Raw genomic sequence first — 19910 nt, forward strand, 5'->3', positions numbered from 1 at the left:
GTTGCACTGTTGTAGATATTTGAAATACAATGCGTATAATAATAAATGAGCTCTAAACGTGACATGCAGACACTATAATATAATAGAGTGGCTTTTACTGGCGAAAAAAAAAAGAGGCTAGAAAGGACTTTGAAAGGTCAAACTCTGCTAAGAAATTTGGTTTGAAATGTCTTTGTAAGTGTAAATATGTGATCAGTCCACCGAATGGCCATACGTTAGAATTAATGTTCTTTAATTATATAGTGAATGCTAGCATTACCCACCTGCCACGCCCATTGATTTAAAAGTAAAAGTAGTTCCCCTTACCTTGTGGGCAGATGATGTAAAGGTCATCTGTTTTTGTGGCCTACGGTTAACGAGGGTGTCATGTAGCCAGCACAACAACCAACCCCCTTTACTTTTCCCAACTAATGTCAGGTACTTATTAGAGCTGGGTGGACTCAGAGGCACCCGAAGATGCCGAAATAAAAAAAATCACAGTCTTCTCCAGGATTCGAACTCCGGACCCCTGGTTCGGAAGTCAAGCGCTTGACCGCTCAGCCCCCACGCCTCCCAGGCTATATATTGTTGATTTTGCCATGGACTCCCTCCCTTTTTTTTTCTTACTTATCACTCGGACCGGCCCTTCAATTCGAGTATCTTCCCCCCACCCATCTGCTTGAACAAATAATCTTATTTACTCTTGACTGTTTTTCAGTATTTCGAAATATTTGATAGTTTGTTTTTTTTTGTCCTGGGCCTTTTTTACGTTGTACATCCTGCAAATCGAAATGCTCACATAATACTTTGGCCGTATCCACCCCCGTTTTTTTTTAAAAACACTTTCAATAAAACGTTTCGCATTTTAGCAACACCTTTATTGGCCAGTACAGTCTGCTACGTGATACGTTCCATTGGAACTGCCCGCTTCTGACCTGTCCATTCAATATCAATTACCCCCCCCCCTCTCTCCTTTTTTTTTTCGCTCCATCACCGCTCCGCTTAAAACACGAATTTTATAATCTATTACATATAATTGGCACGGCCCACTTTATAACGCTAAAACTACCAACATATACTTTTTACCCGAGAATTCAATTACCGGCATCACTTATTCCAAACCCCCCCCCCTCCCAATCCAACCAACACCTCAGGAAATAGTCTTAAAATCTCTGAGTATTCATCGACTTTTCAACTCTTTATGAAAATATTTCAAAGACTCTCTGACGCTTTTCGACATGAGCCATTGTTGTGTAATCCTTGCATCCTGAGCAATCTGATCGAAACTTTGTCACATGTAAAGTAGGAGTGCGTCTGGTGGGAATATAGCCTACACTTATAGTTATAATGTTTTTTGTTTGGTGTAATTCACAAATTGTAAGACACATTTCCATACGGACAATAAAGATTATTATTATTATTATTATCGAACGCTTACATAATATTTTGGCGAACCGCCCCCACACTTTTGCATTTAAAATATGTACAGCAGTGCAACGGCCGTTTAACATATCACTAATTATCTCACTTGTCGTAAAAGCCAAAAAATACGAAAATTTAACCAGCTACAAGTTTCCGTATTCCTAGGACAACTAAGCACTTTTAACGATGGAAACATAATTACAATACAAGATTTATAGTTTATTATGTCGAATAAAACGTCCCGCTTATATCGACCTCCCACACATACAAACATACTTCTGGCCTGAGAATTAGTTTTAGTTTTAATTTTCTAGCTTTCCCCGTCACAATCCCTAAAAAAAATAATTTATCACTGACTTTCTTCGGGTTCATATTTCAGTATTTCATAAGCTCTGTGTTGCTTTTGGTCAAACCCCCTTTTTGAGTGACCACTCTGACATCGTAACGCCCCCCCCTCCCACCCAAGAATTCTATTCTCTTTTTTTTTTTACCTCCCTCTTCAGCACACAAAAGAGTTCTACCTCCATTTCATTTGTAGACATTTGGACATACAAAAACATGTATTCTGTCAATGTCGGCTTCATAAAAAAAAAAAAGAGATTATTTTATACAATAAGAATTAAAAATTTCGCGCCAAGGAAAAATGTACGCAAAAAGTTTAAAAAGTGCTTAAAAACGGACGAACATTTAATCTCCTTTTTGATATGTCGGCGTAATAAACATATTGGGTCTCAATTGCGAATTAAGAATCGATTTTGGTAAAATTGATCGCTGCGGTTTCGATCGTAAAATGTGCTTAGTTGTCCAATGAATACAGTAAATAATAACTGATTATATTTTTTGTATTTTTTTCGTTCACGGTACACGGAATAATTAGTGATATGTCATTGAATCATTCAGGGCCCTTTGCGCTTATAATATAGATTTTATTACAAAAAAGTCAAAAAAAAAAAAAGTCACTGCGTTGGAGTTGGCGTAAGCGAAAATTGTTTAGCGAGAAAATGTAGCCTATAGGTGTATGTAGCTAGGCTACTTCTCCATGTGTGAACCGACCACTTCGACTGGTGTACCATCTTATAGCCCACCTTTGTCAAAAAGTAAATGCAAGATCGTTTTATAAGTTAATCTGAGAATGCCGATTGTCTCACCAGTAGGCCTACTAATCATACTGTTAAAATTCAATTAAATAACAGGCGACTAGCATAGTTCATTTATTTATAATTAGCACAGTATTAAAGTTCATCTAGAAACATCACAATATCAATGTACATTTATACATTATTAAAACAAAACCATATCGTAATATAAACAGAACTTCTAACATTTTACATGTTCCATAACAGGCGACTAGCATAGTTCATTTATTTATAATTAGCACACTATTAAAGTTCATCTAGAAACATCACAATATCAATGTACATTTATACATTATTTAAAAAAAAAAACATATCGTAATATAAACAGAACTTCTAACATTTTACAGCGGATGTACAGGAACATATATAAGGCTTACTATCAAGAATAATGATCAAGCCAAAGATATCTTTCATCTTTCAATATACTAGCCAGTTCTTCATTACACCCAGAGTAGAATGATCGCAGGAGAGTTCTAGTCTCTGGCAGTATGGTGCCTGTTTTTTTGGCTGTAACATGAAGACGCTTTTGTCTGAGAATGTTTTTCATTTCCGGTTGAGTGACTTGAGCTGTAACAAAATAACTTGGAATGTCCGATATTTGGTTACTGAATAATAATAACACTAAAGAATTATATTGCATAAACACAAAATCTGTTAAAGTAAAATATCCATCCTAACTACAAACATTTGATACAAAAAAGTAGGCCTTTTGGAGTCAACCATTTACCTCACCTACTGAGATAGATCTGTACTAATTTAAAAAAACAAACCAGGAAAACATATATTTGTGATTGTGATATTTTGTGATATCAGTCGAAGGGGGTAATAACGATTGATTTCTCAGAAATCCAAAATGTTCCTAATAATATTAGCGTAACCACTCAGATGGCTGCTCTAGGTGTCTCGATACTGGCTGGTTATGCCATAGAATAAAAGATTTCTCATAATTACTTGCTCAAAATCACGCAATTTATTAAAAACATATCTGTACCTATATCGAAATCAATCGATAATTTTTCGACACGTTCGTTATTGCTAATTGAAGACGACCATAAACCTGTATCTTTCCAATCGAAGCCGATATGCTGACCTTCCTCTGCATCGCTTGAATTAATCTTTACCTTCCGTGATCATGACTATTTCATGCAAATTTCGTTGACCACTTCTTCTGAAGCTTTGTTTTGCTATATGACCAAGACTAGTCTACATGAATGCGGCAGTGTTCGGCCCAAGCTATGGTCAATTTATTTCACTTTGAGCTTTAGAGATCTAAACGTTACAGACTGACAGACAGACTGACAGATAGATAGGTAAAAACAACAACAACAAAACAAAAATGACCGATTTCTTTAAGCGTGGCTAAAAACCTTCCTTGTATGTGGCCAATTCAAAAAACCAAAAGAAGAAAGACTTGAAAGCAGAACTTACGTAGCTGTAGAAATGTAAATATACCCCTGAGCGTAGTCTCCATCTCATTGGTATATTCCCTGGTCCTGAAAATATGGAAAGCACTTCTAGGGAAAACTTGCAGCCAGACTTTTAAGAACTCAGAGTAACAGCTGACATGAATTCTCACCTGGGAAGTTTGAGAGTTTAGAGTACAAAATAAAATATAGTAAAAGAAATCAAAAACAAGAAAAACATTAAAAATACTTGACAAACAAACAAAACGAAAAACAACAACAACAAACAAACAAACAACAAACAAACAACAAACAAACAACAAAGCGTATATTAAGTGTAATTGTATCAATTAGTTTGGATCAGTCATATAATTAGATTTGTAATATAAAGATCTAAACTAACAATAATAAATCTGTGCGATTATAAATACATGTTTTAACCAATTTCATTGTTTAGCGCAATTTCATGCTTTTTGGTTTCTAAATGCGCTATAATCCTATCACTTGTCTGGATCAGTTGGTAACAGGGAGGGGATGGGACAGAAGGGGCTATCTGCGTCAATATTACCGTGATCTCTTTTTCAAATGTATAAAAATATTGTGCAGCTTGAATTCGAACTCAGGACTCAAGTCTCTTCAAGGGGACCAATTCAACTTATACCACCACATCTGTCAAGTATGATTTCTTTCCCTTGTTCGATACCAAAAAATAATAACCAGTAGTTAATTCACTAATTGGTAAATTAAAAAAAAAATGATTCTTGTTTTGTCAGGGTACTAGAAATAATTGTGCGAAATTTCAACTTGATCCGAGATTGCGGTGTTGGAGAAATAACGTGTACAAACTTTTGACCAGACAGACTGAGTGAGTTGATACAAGCTTTGTAAAAATGCTTATATTAAAACGCACAAAAAAGTAGAATAACATACAAGACACATAAAAGAAAAAGCCTAATAAAATACCCAGAAAGCCACAAAGATAAAGGCTCTTCTTATTCCAAATCCTAGAAAATATTTGTTCAAACAGTCCTTCTTCCCTAGTGCTAGGAGAGTATGGAATGGGTTGCCTGAATCAGCTAAGACAACCAATGACTTCACATACATGCCTAGATTGACCTAAAAATTCCGTATTACCGTAATCATTTTTTTTTCGTAGTAACGTCTGTATTTTAAAAGATAAGATAATAAAAGAAGAAGGTGAATATCCTCAGTAAAGAATATTGTTACGCAAGCAACGAAACAGTCAGAAAGAAGGTTTGTGACCCCAAACATTGAACGTGTCACACTTAGGCCTTATAAGTTACATGACACCCAGGGCTTATCTCCCCCCTAAGGCTAGAGCATTTTCTATATAAAAACCAAATTAATTAACGACGAGTAATTGGTTAACTAATTGGTTGATTTTTCTATTGATTTACATAACAGATTGTGTCTAACATAAAAAAATAAAAAGGGGCGGGAACTGTTGGTGAGCTTGCCGAACACAGTCGCCTCCCTTTTTTTAAGCATGCAATAATAAGTAATAATTTATTGACACTAAAACACAAGTGAAATCAATTCTAGTATACTACCATCCTTGGTTATTTGGCAGCTCTCTTTCTCCATTTTCTAAATTTCACCTATCACTTATCCCGAAGTCTGTTGAACCGTTGGAGAAACAAACAGGATCTCACTACTGTCTTCCTTTGTCTTTTTCCTTAAGTAGAATTTCTTTCAGTGATAGGTCTGTCCACTCTCTGATGTAGTCTTCCCATCGCTTTCTTTGTCTGCCTCTTCTTCTTTTTCCTGGTACTGTTCCCCTAAGGAAGGTCTTTGCGAGCCCTGAGATTTGCAAGCATTTAAGAAATTTAAACTACGATAGAAGCCATGTTCTATTAGTTCACAATATTTTCTCCAAGTATGTGTGAATATGAGCCTCCCTCTCTCTCTCTCTCACTCACACACACACACTCGCTATTTTCCTCCATACGATAAAAATATGATTGAGATTGTTTATGCAGAAATCATCTGCCGGCAATATTGAACTGTGTATGTAAACATCCGTCAAAACATTCCAAGAGTTCAGTGTAATAAATCAAGTTGGCCATGAGACTCAAAGCAGGTTATTGTTTTCATTGATGTAAAGGATACGGGTCATGTTGATTGCTCCAGCGACCAGGCGTGTTGCGTGTCCAACAAAACAATACAGAAAAGCGTTCAACAAACTGAGTGTGTAGTGTTCAGAGAGGAACAGCATTACGTCATATACTCCTGCAGGACAGCATGGGATGACGTCTGTCAGGGTTCGAACTCAAAACATTCTGAAGCGCAAACCAGTCGACCAGCCAGCCGTTGGTATGAATTTATCTAGATCTACACCAACATTTAACGCAACTTTTTTTTACATTTAAGAAATTGTATATTTAGGGCCACCAGACGTCCGGCAAAAGGAGGCCATGTCCTCCTTTTTGGGGTCGTGTCCTCCGTCCGGCAGGCATTGGCCTAGAGTGTAAAAATGTCCGGCTTTTTCTCAACAGTGAATATTTTCCATCAATCGGTTTTATTCCTTCATATCATTTGGATTCATTGCACAAACACACCAACAGACAGCTAGAAAGATCACAATTATTTATTTTGACAACCTATTTCTTGAACAGGTGTTCATTTTTTCAAGGATCTTCAAAAGAAACCAGTTCATCAAAATACACCTGCTAGTGTTTATTTTGTATTCCGAGGCATAATAATAAAGTCAGAAGATAAGTTATTGCCTTAATAATTAAAATTGTGTTCAAATTATCAATACATTATTATACATTTATAGATCCGGGCTCTATTTATTCTTATTTAGACTGTCAAGTGTAGGCCCCTATAATGAAGATATGTCAAAATTGTGCGCTATAAAGGTAGTTTGTTATTTTTTGAAACTTATAGGCCTAACTAAAACGAAGTTCGTATCAAAATTTGTTTTAAAAACAAAACAAAACATTTGAATAAGTATTCTATTCAATGAATTAGTTAATAAATGGAAAATATATTTTATAATGAACCATTGGCACTTTTACTATTGTAACCTTAGATGCAATTTTTTTGTACCAATGCGCGAATCTATGAATGAAGCTTGAGTTATTAATTAAGAAGTCCAATAATAAAAGTTACCTTCCCTGAAGATTTTCATTGAAAAGTGGTGTAATTTTTTGAAAAATCAGCTTGCATTTATAATTTTTAAAATTAGATGTTTTACTTTCGGAAAAGAAAAAATTAGCCGTTGCATCAGAACTTTGAATGATCTAAAATATCATGATGTCCGATGTTTATTTTTTCTTCTAGTTTCTGAGATCTAAACGGGACGGACGGACGACAGACGGACAGACAGGCCACACAAAACTAGTAGTGTCTTTTCCCCTTTCGGAGGCCGCTAAAAAAAGAAAACTCAAACTTTGTCATGGAATCCCCATATTGACGAAATTATTAAGAGATCACACAAATCATTGGTTTTTTTTAAAAGAATTTTGTATAAATCAAACAAGAAGATAAAACTACTATGCTATTTAACCTTTGATTAGGGCCAATTTTAGAACATGTCCTCTATTTGGGACCCAACAACTCAGGAAAACATAAAGAAACTAGAATAGATAGAGCTGTAAGATGTATATCAAACGAATATTCACATTGGATTAGAGTTGCACTATTAGTAAAAATCCATCACTAAATTAGAGACACTTCAGGACAGAAGACTGAAAATTACAATTCAAATAATACATAAAACACTGAACCATAATTTACAAATACAAAAGACGATACCTAATAAAATACTCAGAAAGACACAAAGATAAAGGCACATTTCTTATTTCATATGCTAGGACAAATTCATAAAAGTGCGCCTTCTTCCCTTGTGCTGTTAGAGCATGAAATGGGTTGCCTGAATCAGCCAGGAAAACCAACGACTTAGCAAAGTTTAAGCCACTGGTTAACATGCATGACTAAACTGACAGATAGATTTGCATAGGACGTAATTATCTTCTCTTTTGAAGTAACGTCTGTAGTTTATAAGATAAGATAAGAGAATTGTCATTGAGTAATTGCTTACTGGAAGTTGTTGGTATAATTGGTCATCGAAAAAACAAAACCTTTTGGAATGCTTGAGCAAACAGTCCTCCATCATTCTGATGGCCTGCACAACGTGATGGTGAAAGTCTAAAGTATTATTTCCGTACTCTAGGAAAACATAATCTGAATAAAGTCTGTGGATGAAAGAGTTACACATCAATCAATGAATGGTCAGAAAGGAAACAAGTAACAACGAAAACTATTGTGTTTTATTTTACAATGCCTCTTTCTAGGTCGCACATTTGGAGACGGCAAAACCTTCTGGTCAAAGGGTGCAAACGGTTATCAAAAACGGCTCTAACGATTTTCCTAGAAATGTGACAGTTGATGTATTTCGCTGGGAAAAGAATTACCAGGTCGTTGGCTAGACTGTTACAAATGCTAGTTTGCTATAATTTTTCAAAGTATAAAAAGAAATGAGTTTAAATTTGGTTAGAGAACTAGAAAATATTTATCTTAATCGTTTACCAATTACACCTAAGGCTCCTGCAGGATAGGGGGGGGGGGGGGGATAACAACGGGCGGTGTTTGAACTTGGGGCTATCGAGAGGACAATTTAAAGCGGATACCATACGACCATGCAGCCAGGCTTTCTTAGAAACTTATGTTATGATAATGGGGGGGGGAGTAAATCTTTCATTGCTCCTACTGTCCACAACAGATTTGTCTATTTGCGACAAAGTATTACTATATAAGGTAACTTTCGCTTTGGTATTAGAGGAGCTGGCCATTTTACGTAAGGCACGCTTTTCTTCCAGAGCTGAGGCTCATGCTTTTTCTTCTGTTACTATTCGACTGTTTACCTGCGTATTTGTTAGTGCTAAGTTTTGTTAAGTCTGGTATGATGTCAAGAGAAATGAGCAAACATAAGCATAAAGCATGATCTCTTCGGGAAAAATAAGCAGAAAATAAAAATATTTTGTGAAAAGAGTTTGAAGACGAAAGAAAAGAAAGAAAAAAAACAACTCCAGCTACTACCTCCGATTGGAGGAAACTCTTTCTTTCTCGTCTGTTGTTTATAGGTTTATATTTTAACATTGAAAGTCTGAGAGAACATTTTATTACATCATAATTAGAATGCCCTTGCCTTAAAGATTAGATTCTGTAAAGTACAGCAAATCCTTGGTAATCCGACGTTTTCAGTAATGCTACGGTGCCGTCAATGTCGGACTATTAAGAGTCCACTGTGCCAATATAACAAATTGTATTCCTATTGACATCATACAAATAATAAGAAACTTTAAAATAAAAGGTAACATTTCTTTTACTCCAGGAGAAAAATAAGGGGCGGTATTTTTTTTAAGTTTTCGAATGCAGTCGACCACAACGCTTGAGGCGGCCCATAATATTGGCCTGTCAAATACAGAGATTACAAAATTTGGCTTCCACAGTAACAATGTTCTTTCATGTTTTAATACAACATTTTACCTCTCAATAGGCTCTCGGATGATAATGATAAACTTTGGAGGGACATTGTGGTAGACATGTTTCATTAAGTGAGGAGTTAAGATTCTCGGCTCTTGTAGACCTGCGTTCTGGGGAATCATCGTCCAGCTTCTGAAGTCATAGATGTCCATCGGAGAGGCGTCACCTAAAGGAAACAAGATGCACTTCTAATCTTAGTTGGATTGTCACTTGGTTTTTGTTTTTTTTACAAACTGTTCTGTTATTACTTTTGACACGCCAAGAAAGGTAGGCCTACTTAGAGTCCTTACTAAGCCTACTTAGAGTCTTTACTAAGCCTACTTAGAGTCTTTACCTGATATGGCGTTGGTAATATTTTGAATGTAAATGATCCTGGCAAGTTTGACAAACATTTCCATGTAAGCCTCCAGAGTATACTTCCTGAGACCTTTCTGTTTATGGCTGATACCTGCGTGTAGAGAAAACGGGATTAGTCAAAAAATCTAACCCGATAGTTGGAAGTATGTGGGAAGAGATAGCCCAAGACCGAACGGCATGGAGACAGACTGTACGTGCTGGTAAGAACTTTACCGAATGCAAAAAAACAACAACAAAAAACGAAGCTGCGTCAGCCAAGAGAAAGAAAAAGAAAGCTGCCCTGTTAGCTATCCCTAGGACAGATGCATATACATGCACGAACTGTGGCAAACTCTGCCGCTCCAGAATAGGCTTGATCAGTCACTCCAGATCCTGCCCCATCTCAAGACGTAACCAAAGCCAGTGACTCATCTGGGCGCATCCATATAACGCATATATATATATAAGGCAATTTATAACTCTGTCAAAACTATCACACCATCAGCCTCATAAGCCATCCCAGCAAAGTACTGTTAAAAATTACCAGGAAAAAGAAGAAGAGGCAGACAGAGAAAGCGATGGGAGGACAACATAAAAGAATGGATGGGCCTGCCATTGATAGAGGTTCTAAACAAGGCAAAAGAGAGGGAGGAATGGAGAAAGACGGTCGATGAGTCTTGCTTGGCGCCCCAACGGTCCAACAGACTACGGGATTGGCAGGGGCGGACTGGGTATCAAAATCGGCCCGGGCATTACCAGAAAAACCGGTCCACAAATGGCATGTCATATCATGGGCGTATCCAGGAATTTTTCGGAGGGGGTATTCCCCTCCTCCTGCAATATGTATGAGTGTGTGTGTGTATGTAATTAATCTTCATTACATTCTGACCTTTCATTCTTTCAAACGTTTTTTCTACCCTAGAATACTCTCTTTCCTTAATTAGTGGAAAGACGGCACACACCGCCAAGAACAGCTAGGGAGTCTGGGGAGCGCTGTGAGCTAATCCAGCGTGGTCCGGGACAAAACCCCGGATCCGAGCATTATTTCCGTTATTTTAAGCTTTAAAAATGCATATTCTGAGGTGTCTACAGTGCAATTGGCTTGCTACTCTTCCGCTAAAAAATTCAAAAACTAAATCTGCTATTCACTGCACTTAATTAATGGAGTCCAGCGACTAGTAAAAAATGGTAACTATGGTTGCTTTAGCGTCTGCATTTGAGGGGGAGGGCCGGAAGGGTAACCAAATAAAGAAACCTTTTGGCTACCCTCATGAAATTTGGTGACTGTAGTTTGCTTAAGTTGGCTGCACTGGGGCAATAAGTAAAGTTTCCCTTTCAGACAATGAGGTCTGAAGCAAATGATGGTTTGAACCCCCCCCCTCCCGGCTACGCCCATGTGTCCTATTATAGGTGTAAGGTGTAAGTCTAATTCTCTTCAAAATATATAAAGTTTGATAACGCATCGAATACCGGATGTCTGCTTGCGTAGGATTACATAATGCATTTTATTTATACATGGAAGCAGTCTGAAAACTTTAAACAATACAATAGAAGCCTTAATGAGTTTGAAACTTTTTGCTATTACTTATAGATTACAGACGTTTCTTCAAAACAATAAGAGAGTTACATGCTACGCATTTAATGTGTCAATCTAGTCATGCATGTCGATCTGTGACTTAAAATATAGTAAGTCATCGATTTCCTTGCTGACTCAGGCAACCCATTCCATTAAAAGAAGAGAATGCAGAACGGTTACCGTTAGAGAGGCACTTACAAGTACATTCTCAAAAAACGCGAATTGTATATGAATATATCATGACCCATTATTTAAAATATAAATCTCCTTTCATTAAATACCGGATATCACAGCGCTAGATCTATATAAATTATTATAATTATTATAAGAATTTCCATCACTAATGACTTCATACTAAGCATAAGTTAGTCATTAATTATAATAGTGAATAAAATATTGATGTAAATCTAGATTTTTAAAAATTAAATAATTATTTTTTTTTGTAAGCCTTATGCCTAAGTGTAGTATTTTTAGATCTATGTTTAAATAATCTAGAAAAACAGTGCCCTGAACAACTTGTATCATGTGCCCCAGAAGAAAGTGGGCGTGTACATGCCTTCAGAGATGTCAACAAATCTAGTAAAATTGATTTAATCTGGTCTAGAGCTTACATTTAATTTAGGAAAGAACATAGGACATGAACAAAGTAGCACGATTATAAAGTTTTCAGTTTACATTTCAAATACAGTACTTTGTCTTTGTTCATTTTTGTAAAGAAAAATGTACACGACACTGAGAAAGCATTTCTTTAGGTTGAAACCTCTCACGCCCGCACCACGTGCACATCGCTAGCTACTCCTCTGGCAAGAACTATTACTTGAAAAAAAAAAACAATCATTTTAAAGAGTTCATGATCTCTATAATGTTTTTTTTTTTAGTTCAGTGATAAAATTGAACTAACATTTAATGATTTCCTATCACTCTCCCCCCCCCCCCTCCCCCACTCAAGAAAAGACAACTATATACATACTTATCATTGTGAGTATGTTGATTATTTATAGATTGTTATTATTTGTAACTTGACCTTTCGTAGTAGTTGTGGTTTGTGTCAAAACCAATAAAATTGTTAAATTAAAAAAAAAAGAGTAAATTCTATACAAATCATGAAGCTTATATTAAGATGTGTACGGCTTCTCGTTTCATGTCATATAACGTACATAAAACTCTAGTTACAATCAATAACGGTTAGCGATATTTCTTTGCCACACTAATGTGCGCGCGTGCATGCATGTGTTATGTGAGTGTGAGATTAAATACAATATTGAACGAAGTAAAAAAAAGGGTGACAGTGTGTATTCACGTAAAAGGTGTCTGGGCTCGAGTTGCAACATCTGGCCAATGAAACATTCAACTGAAACAGAAGGCTCGAAAAAAAAAAGTGTTTTTTGTTTACGCCAGGAAGACTTCGTGATCCTCTTATCTGCTCATTTAAACTCGTTTTTTTGTGCTATTGTGTTTCTGTGTTTAAATATAAAAGACGGGGGACATTGGGGGACATGAACTTTTTTTTTTCTCGTCCCTGCTTATCAAAACAATGAAGTCATTTAGAAGATTTGTTGAAGTCATTGAGAGGATTTGTTGAAGTCATTTTGAAGATTTGTTGAAGTCATTTTGAAGATTTATCTAAGTCATTCAAAGGATTTGTTGAAGTCATTTTGAAGACTTATTAAAGTGATCGAGATTCTTCCGTTGTTTTATTTATTCAGGGACTTGAAGTCAATATCAGTTCAATCAGTACATACTGAAAATGATACAATCGGTTCATACAGAAATCGATATCTTAACTACATATCATAACAGAAATAACCTAGGTTCGGCTTCTCTATTTCTCCCCCCCCCTCTACACGTTCTGCCTCTTCTTTTTCCTTTTCTCTGACCCTTTCAGCTTCTCTAACTTTATCTCTTTCCAGACGCTCTGCTTCTCTGCTTCTCTCCTTCTCTAAGCGCTCTGCTTCTCTGATTCTGATAAAGTTTTATGCTCGTATCCTCACAATTTTTTTGTTACAACAAAGGGCGAGAGTTCTATGGGCATAGATTAAAAAGCTCCACACATCGTCTGTTTCTACTCACCATAGCGATTCCAGGACCAAAACTGTGCCTCTTTCCCTAAGTCTCCCAAGTTTTCGTAGACCAGGAAATGCTGGGTCAGTCTCGAGTAGAGGTCTGTGGAGCCACTTTTGTCCATGCCAATGATGTAGAAATATGGCAGACAGCGGAGAGTTTTCATACCAAATTGATGAAGTATGTAAAAACATGGATTTTTGAGGTTTGGGAGAAACTTTGGGAGAACCTAAAATAGCAAGAGAACAAAATATGGAAAAAATACAACCTAGTACAGAAATGTAATAAATTCTCTTAATTGACGGACCACTAAATGAAATAGTGGATTACATAAATGATTCACTAAATCAATCAATGGACTGAATGAATTTGAGGACAAAATGATTTGATGGACCAAAGAAATCAGAGAACTAAATGAGATTGTATTAGCATTAACCAGTGGTTGAAATGAATCATTGGAGTAAATAAATCAGTATACGAATAAATACTGGAAATACTGCATTCTCGAAGACAAGCCTTATTATACGAATAAATTAATTAGTGAACCAAATGAATCAATGAATCAGATAAATCAGTGGACCAATGAACCAGTGGACCAAATGAATAAAAGAATCAGTGAACAAAATGAATCAATAATAATGATACAGTGGATTAAATGAATCATTTGAGACAGTGGAGCAAATTAATAAATAGACCACATGAAACAAGGAAACAAATCAGAAGACCAATTAATCAGTGGATCAAATAAGTCAACGGAACTAATGAATCAGTGGACCAAATAAATCAATAAACAAAATAAATCAGTGTACCAAATGAGTTCTTGGACCAAATGAATTAATGGATATAATGAGTTAGTGGACCAAATGACACAGTGTATGAAATGTCTTTGTGGCCCTAATGAATCAGTGGACCAAATGATACAGTGTATGAAATGACCTTGTGGACCTAATGAATCAGTGGACCAAATGATACAGTGTATGAAATGTCTTTGTGGCCCTAATGAGTCAGTGGACCCAATGAATCCAAAGGAATCAATTGATGTTCCGCATAAGTTCCCACTATTCCAATGTGGTGCAGATAAAGACTAACTTGATTAGAAATAGGCTACTACTTAAAATGTATGTCTGCGGTGGTGCAGCTGTTAGGAATAGAAAGTGTGCATGTTGGTGTTAAACACGTCTGTTGGCCTATCCAACGAAATAAACAGAGGCATATAAACAGTGTAAGTAAACCATGACATAGACCAATTTATTGTTCGAATAGAACTTTTGTTTTGTTGACGTCTGCAAATCTTTGAAAAAAAAAAAAAGGATGGGTGAAGTGTTGAATGGGCTGAAGACACCATTAACTCTTTTAAGTCTAGTATTGATACACAAAAATATAGTTCAACAGGAGTAATACATTACTTAACACAAAACACTAAATGTTCAAATAGAAAGCAGTTATACAAACAACTATTGGGTGAACAAGATTAATTACATTACTTGACACAACACTAAGTGTATCAATTGAAGACACTTGTACAAACAACTATTGTTGAACTGGAATCATTAGATACTTGACACACAGCATCAAGTTTTCAAAAAGATTTTCAAACATTTTTCTACATCAGTGTTGTACAAACTATGGACCGCGACGCAGTGCTAATTGTCCCCACGAAACTTTCAGTCCACAGAACATAATTAAGCCGCAGAAGATTCCATTAGATCCTGGTTGGAAATTCTCTCTATCCTCATTCGGTCAAACAGGTTTGTGTACCACAGCTCTACACCGACAGTGGTCAAGCACAATACCTTCAGACCAGGGTTGTGTACCACAGATCTACACCGACAGTGGTCAAGCACAATACCTTCAGACCAGGGTTGTGTACCACAGATCTACACCGACAGTGGTCAAGCACAATACCTTCAGACCAGGGTTGTGTACCACAGATCTACACCGACAGTGGTCAAGCACAATACCTTCAGACTAGGGTTGTGTACCACAGCTCTACACCGACAGAGGTCAAGCACAATACCTTCAGACCAGGGTTGCGTACCACAGATCTACACCGACAGTGGTCAAGCACAATACCTTCAGACCAGGGTTGTGTACCACAGCTCTACACCGACAGTGGTCAAGCACAATACCTTCAGACCAGGGTTGTGTACCACAGCTCTACACCGACAGTGGTCAAGCACAATACCTTCAGACCAGGGTTGTGTACCACAGCTCTACACCGACAGTGGTCAAGCACAATACCTTCAGACCAGGGTTGCGTACCACAGCTCTACACCGACAGTGGTCAAGCACAATACCTTCAGACCAGGGTTGCGTACCACAGCTCTACACCGGAAGTGGTCAAGCACAATACCTTCAGACCAGGGTTGTGTACCACATCTCTACACCGACAGTGGTCAAGCACAATACCTTCAGACCAGGGTTGTGTACCACATCTCTACACCGACAGTGGTCAAGCACAATACCTTCAGACCAGGGTTGTGTACCACAGCTCTACACCGACAGTGGTCAAGCACAATACCTTCAGACCAGGGTTGCGTACCACAGCTCTACACCGACAGTGGTCAAGCACAATACCTTCAGACCAGGGTTGTGTACCACAGCTCTACACTGGCAGTGGTCAAGCACAATAGCTTCAGACCAGGGTTGTGTACCACATCTCTACACCGACAGTGGTCAAGCACAATACCTTCAGACCAGGGTTGTGTACCACAGCTCTACACCGACAGTGGTCAAGCACAATACCTTCAGACCAGGGTTGTGTAACACAGCTCTACACCGACAGAGGTCAAGCACAATACCTTCAGACCAGGGCTCGAACAAGTTAGGTCAAACAGGGTTGTGTACCACAGATCTACACCAACAGTGATCAAGCACAATACCTTCAGACTAGGGTTGTGTACCACAGCTCTACACTGGCAGTGGTCAAGCACAATACCTTCAGACTAGGGTTGTGTACCACAGCTCTACACCGACAGTGATCAAGCACAATACCTTCAGACTAGGGTTGTGTACCACAGCTCTACACCGGCAGTGGTCAAGCACAATACCTTCAGACTAGGGTTGTGTACCACAGCTCTACACCGGCAGTGGTCAAGCACAATACCTTCAGACCAGGGTTGTGTACCACAGCTCTACACCGACAGTGGTCAAGCACAATACCTTCAGACTAGGGTTGTGTACCACAGCTCTACACTGGCAGTGGTCAAGCACAATACCTTCAGACTAGGGTTGTGTACCACATATCTACACCGACAGTGGTCAAGCACAATACCTTCAGACCAGGGTTGTGTACCACAGTTCTACACCGACAGTGGTCAAGCACAATACCTTCAGACTAGGGTTGTGTACCACAGCTCTACACTGGCAGTGGTCAAGCACAATACCTTCAGACTAGGGTTGTGTACCACAGCTCTACACCGGCAGTGGTCAAGCACAATACCTTCAGACCAGGGTTGTGTACCACATCTCTACATCGACAGTGGTCAAGCACAATACCTTTAAAACAGGGTTGTGTACCACAGCTCTACATCGACAGTGGTCAAGCACAATACCTTTAAAACAGGGTTGTGTACCACAGCTCTACATCGACAGTGGTCAAGCACAATACCTTTAAAACAGGGTTGTGTACCACAGCTCTACATCGACAGTGGTCAAGCACAATACCTTCAGACCAGGGTTGTGTACCACATCTCTACATCGACAGTGGTCAAGCACAATACCTTTAAAACAGGGTTGTGTACCACAGCTCTACATCGACAGTGGTCAAGCACAATACCTTTAAAACAGGGTTGTGTACCACAGCTCTACACCGACAGAGGTCAAGCACAATACCTTCAGACCAGGGCTCGAACAAGTTAGGTCAAGACCATTCGTTTATAGAAGGCCTGAACACTGACCTGCAACGTCACAACGTGTGGACAATGGAGACCAATAGCTCGTCGCCACGTCGATAGTGTGACGATAGTACGATACTCGAGAAAAATGTCAAAGTACAGACATGAAAATCTATCGCGACTTTGATGTAATTACGTTTTCTGCAAAGAACGTCTTGAGTCGCACTTGTTCAAATGATCTTGCTAAAACAAAATGAAGTGTCAGACTTGTACTAGCAGGATGATATAACACTTCATTTAATTATTACATTAAATAAAAACATTTTAAATACTCTTTACTTGATCTATACTTATATTTGGAAGTATAGAACCAATGGGAATACAACAGAGAAACGAAGATATAGACTTTAGAGATGTCTAAATATAGTCCAAAGTATGTAATAGTAACTAATAGCCTAAGGACGCGAGCCCTCCTAACTCTGACACTGGTGCGTTTCACAACCCACAACGTCCTCTTGCATGATGTAGATTTATCTGCGCGTGAGTTTCGTAAAAAACAACAACATATGTGTATGTGTGTCTTAGTATACGTACTTGCTAGTGTATCTACGTTATTTACTGGACAGATACATTAGCATTCTACTGACTAAATGTTTGTTCCAAACTTACAGTGCAGTAGATATCTTCCACTCTGTTATACTGCACGGCCTTGAGATCAATGCATGGAATCTCTGAAATGAAACCACAATGTATCTCTTGTCATTATAAGCATATTGAAGTATTGAAACTAACTCGATTGTGCCTTAAAGTTAGGTCATCTTACTTCACCCTTCCGCTATTATAGAGGCGATCTGCTGCTACATGCAAAGAAAATAAAAACGAAGCGTAAGAGTTGTTTTTTTCTGGCAGCCTTGCTCTCGTTCCAACGTACTCTTGACCTTCCCATTGACTTTTCCTTGACATTCACTTGATACTGTATTGTGAGTATCTTAGTAGTATAAGCTTTAGTATGTAATCTATTGGTAAGGAGTTTACTATCTTGTTACAAAGCTTATATTAACATACTCTGTTTGTCTGTCTGTCTGGTATAAAGTGTGTACACGTTATTTCTCCTACACCCATTCTCAGATCAAATGGAAACTTTGTACTGTTATTCATTGTCGTAGACAAGACATGAAGCCTTACCAACAAGGGCGATTAATCCTTCAGTATTCGCAGATATGGCTAAATTATTAGGGTTTAGTCCCCTTAAACAGTTGACGATATTTCTCCCACATACATTCAATAAACAATTATTAATTGCACCTAACAAAACACGAATGAATAAAAAAAATACCAATTATTCAAGTAATTATGGTAATTAATTATTACGTTTGATTTGGAATAAAGGAAATAACTTCTAGATATAGTTGTAATGGAGGATTCTTTGAATTTTGATTGTTTTTCTTGTTTAATAAGCGTGCATGCTTCATTTATCCCTCCATTCACTTGCCTACACAATTTATTGCCCAAACAATTGGTTACTTTTATAGTTCTCTCTGTTTAAAAAAAATTCCAAGGCAGTTTATGAATTATTCATCGTTCATATCATCAAACTCAATATGAGTGACGGGGGCACCGTGAGTCGAAATGTGACCTGAACCCGAACCAAGGGGACAATTATCCGACAATACCCCGCCTTGTACTGTGCTATAATTGCGTGTTATTTTCTTGTTATAGTCCATTTCGGGGGATGCCAGGTAAGGTGCCCAAGTGGCTTTCAGACTCCGCGAGCTTCTTTCCAGCTTTTACCGTTAGGTTCCGCGAGCTTCTTTCCAGCTTCTACCGTTAGGATCGTTGCTTTTCGTAGCATACTAAAGAAAAAGGAAGAAGCTCTAAAGAAAACAAAATACTGATGTTATTGCTGCATATCTCTGTATGGTATGCTAAGTGGATTCAGTAGCGGCCTTAGGGTGTGGCAAGTGGGGCAACCGTCCCAGGCCCCGCGCCAGAGGGGGGCCCCACGCGATAGGAGATTCCCTTGTCACTTTCAGGTTTGAAAACCCGACCATTTCTCATAAACTAGGACTTGTTGCTCAATACTTTGCAGCCTTTCCTGGCATCTATATGATATATGATATAAGCTCTTAACACGACATTTTGTTTTCGATACACCGTTCAGTTTCAGTAAAGCTTCTAATGGCCTGTCGATTCTTAGCACCTATCACTGTTAACAGTTCACCTTGGCATAAAAAAAAACACTTCTAGCCGGAAGCAACCAATCAAAATCGTTTATTTCGTAAATATAGAGTCATACCGTGCTGTAAATATAATACAGTAAAATATACTGTTACTTTAGTCCGCCATAGAAAAAAGGGACAAGGACGATTATCATTCGTAATTTTTACTGTCTTTGTAGCACTTGTGCTTTTTATCGAAACAAATAAAATGGTCAATTTGTTGTTAAATTGTTGTCAAATTGTTGTTAAATTGTTGGTTCCTTGTTTGGTACTGTGATCTAGCTCGCATATTATTATTTGATGAGCTATACAGTTATTTCGACCAATAAGCATCCAGAAAGTCTGACCATGATGTATTTATTTTACCCCCAATAAGTTACTGTACATATACTTCGGGTTGCGGTGAGAAAACCCGTGATTCAGTTGAAAAA

The 19910-nt window shown here is 37.8% G+C and overlaps 1 protein-coding gene across 5 annotated transcripts in view; it reads right to left on the reverse strand.

Annotated features, from left to right (window-relative positions):
• Window positions 1–2599: 2599 nt before the first annotated feature.
• The window catches only part of LOC106050605 (carbohydrate sulfotransferase 15-like), a 33056-nt gene continuing 15745 nt past the window's right edge, over window positions 2600–19910 (reverse strand). For all 5 annotated transcript variants that reach the window (XM_056035715.1, XM_056035717.1, XM_056035719.1 and 2 more), the window contains 7 exons: window positions 17930–17991; window positions 13434–13653; window positions 9786–9899; window positions 9455–9617; window positions 8007–8160; window positions 3966–4113; window positions 2600–3104 (listed from right to left, as the gene is read on the reverse strand). In XM_056035715.1, the coding sequence (XP_055891690.1) occupies window positions 2917–3104; window positions 3966–4113; window positions 8007–8160; window positions 9455–9617; window positions 9786–9899; window positions 13434–13653; window positions 17930–17991 (1049 nt within the window). In that variant the 3' untranslated portion in view covers window positions 2600–2916. The remainder of the gene's footprint in view (window positions 3105–3965; window positions 4114–8006; window positions 8161–9454; window positions 9618–9785; window positions 9900–13433; window positions 13654–17929; window positions 17992–19910) is intronic.

The sequence above is a fragment of the Biomphalaria glabrata genome, chromosome 7, assembly GCF_947242115.1.
Source record: "Biomphalaria glabrata chromosome 7, xgBioGlab47.1, whole genome shotgun sequence".
Taxonomy (NCBI): Eukaryota; Metazoa; Mollusca; class Gastropoda; family Planorbidae; genus Biomphalaria; species Biomphalaria glabrata.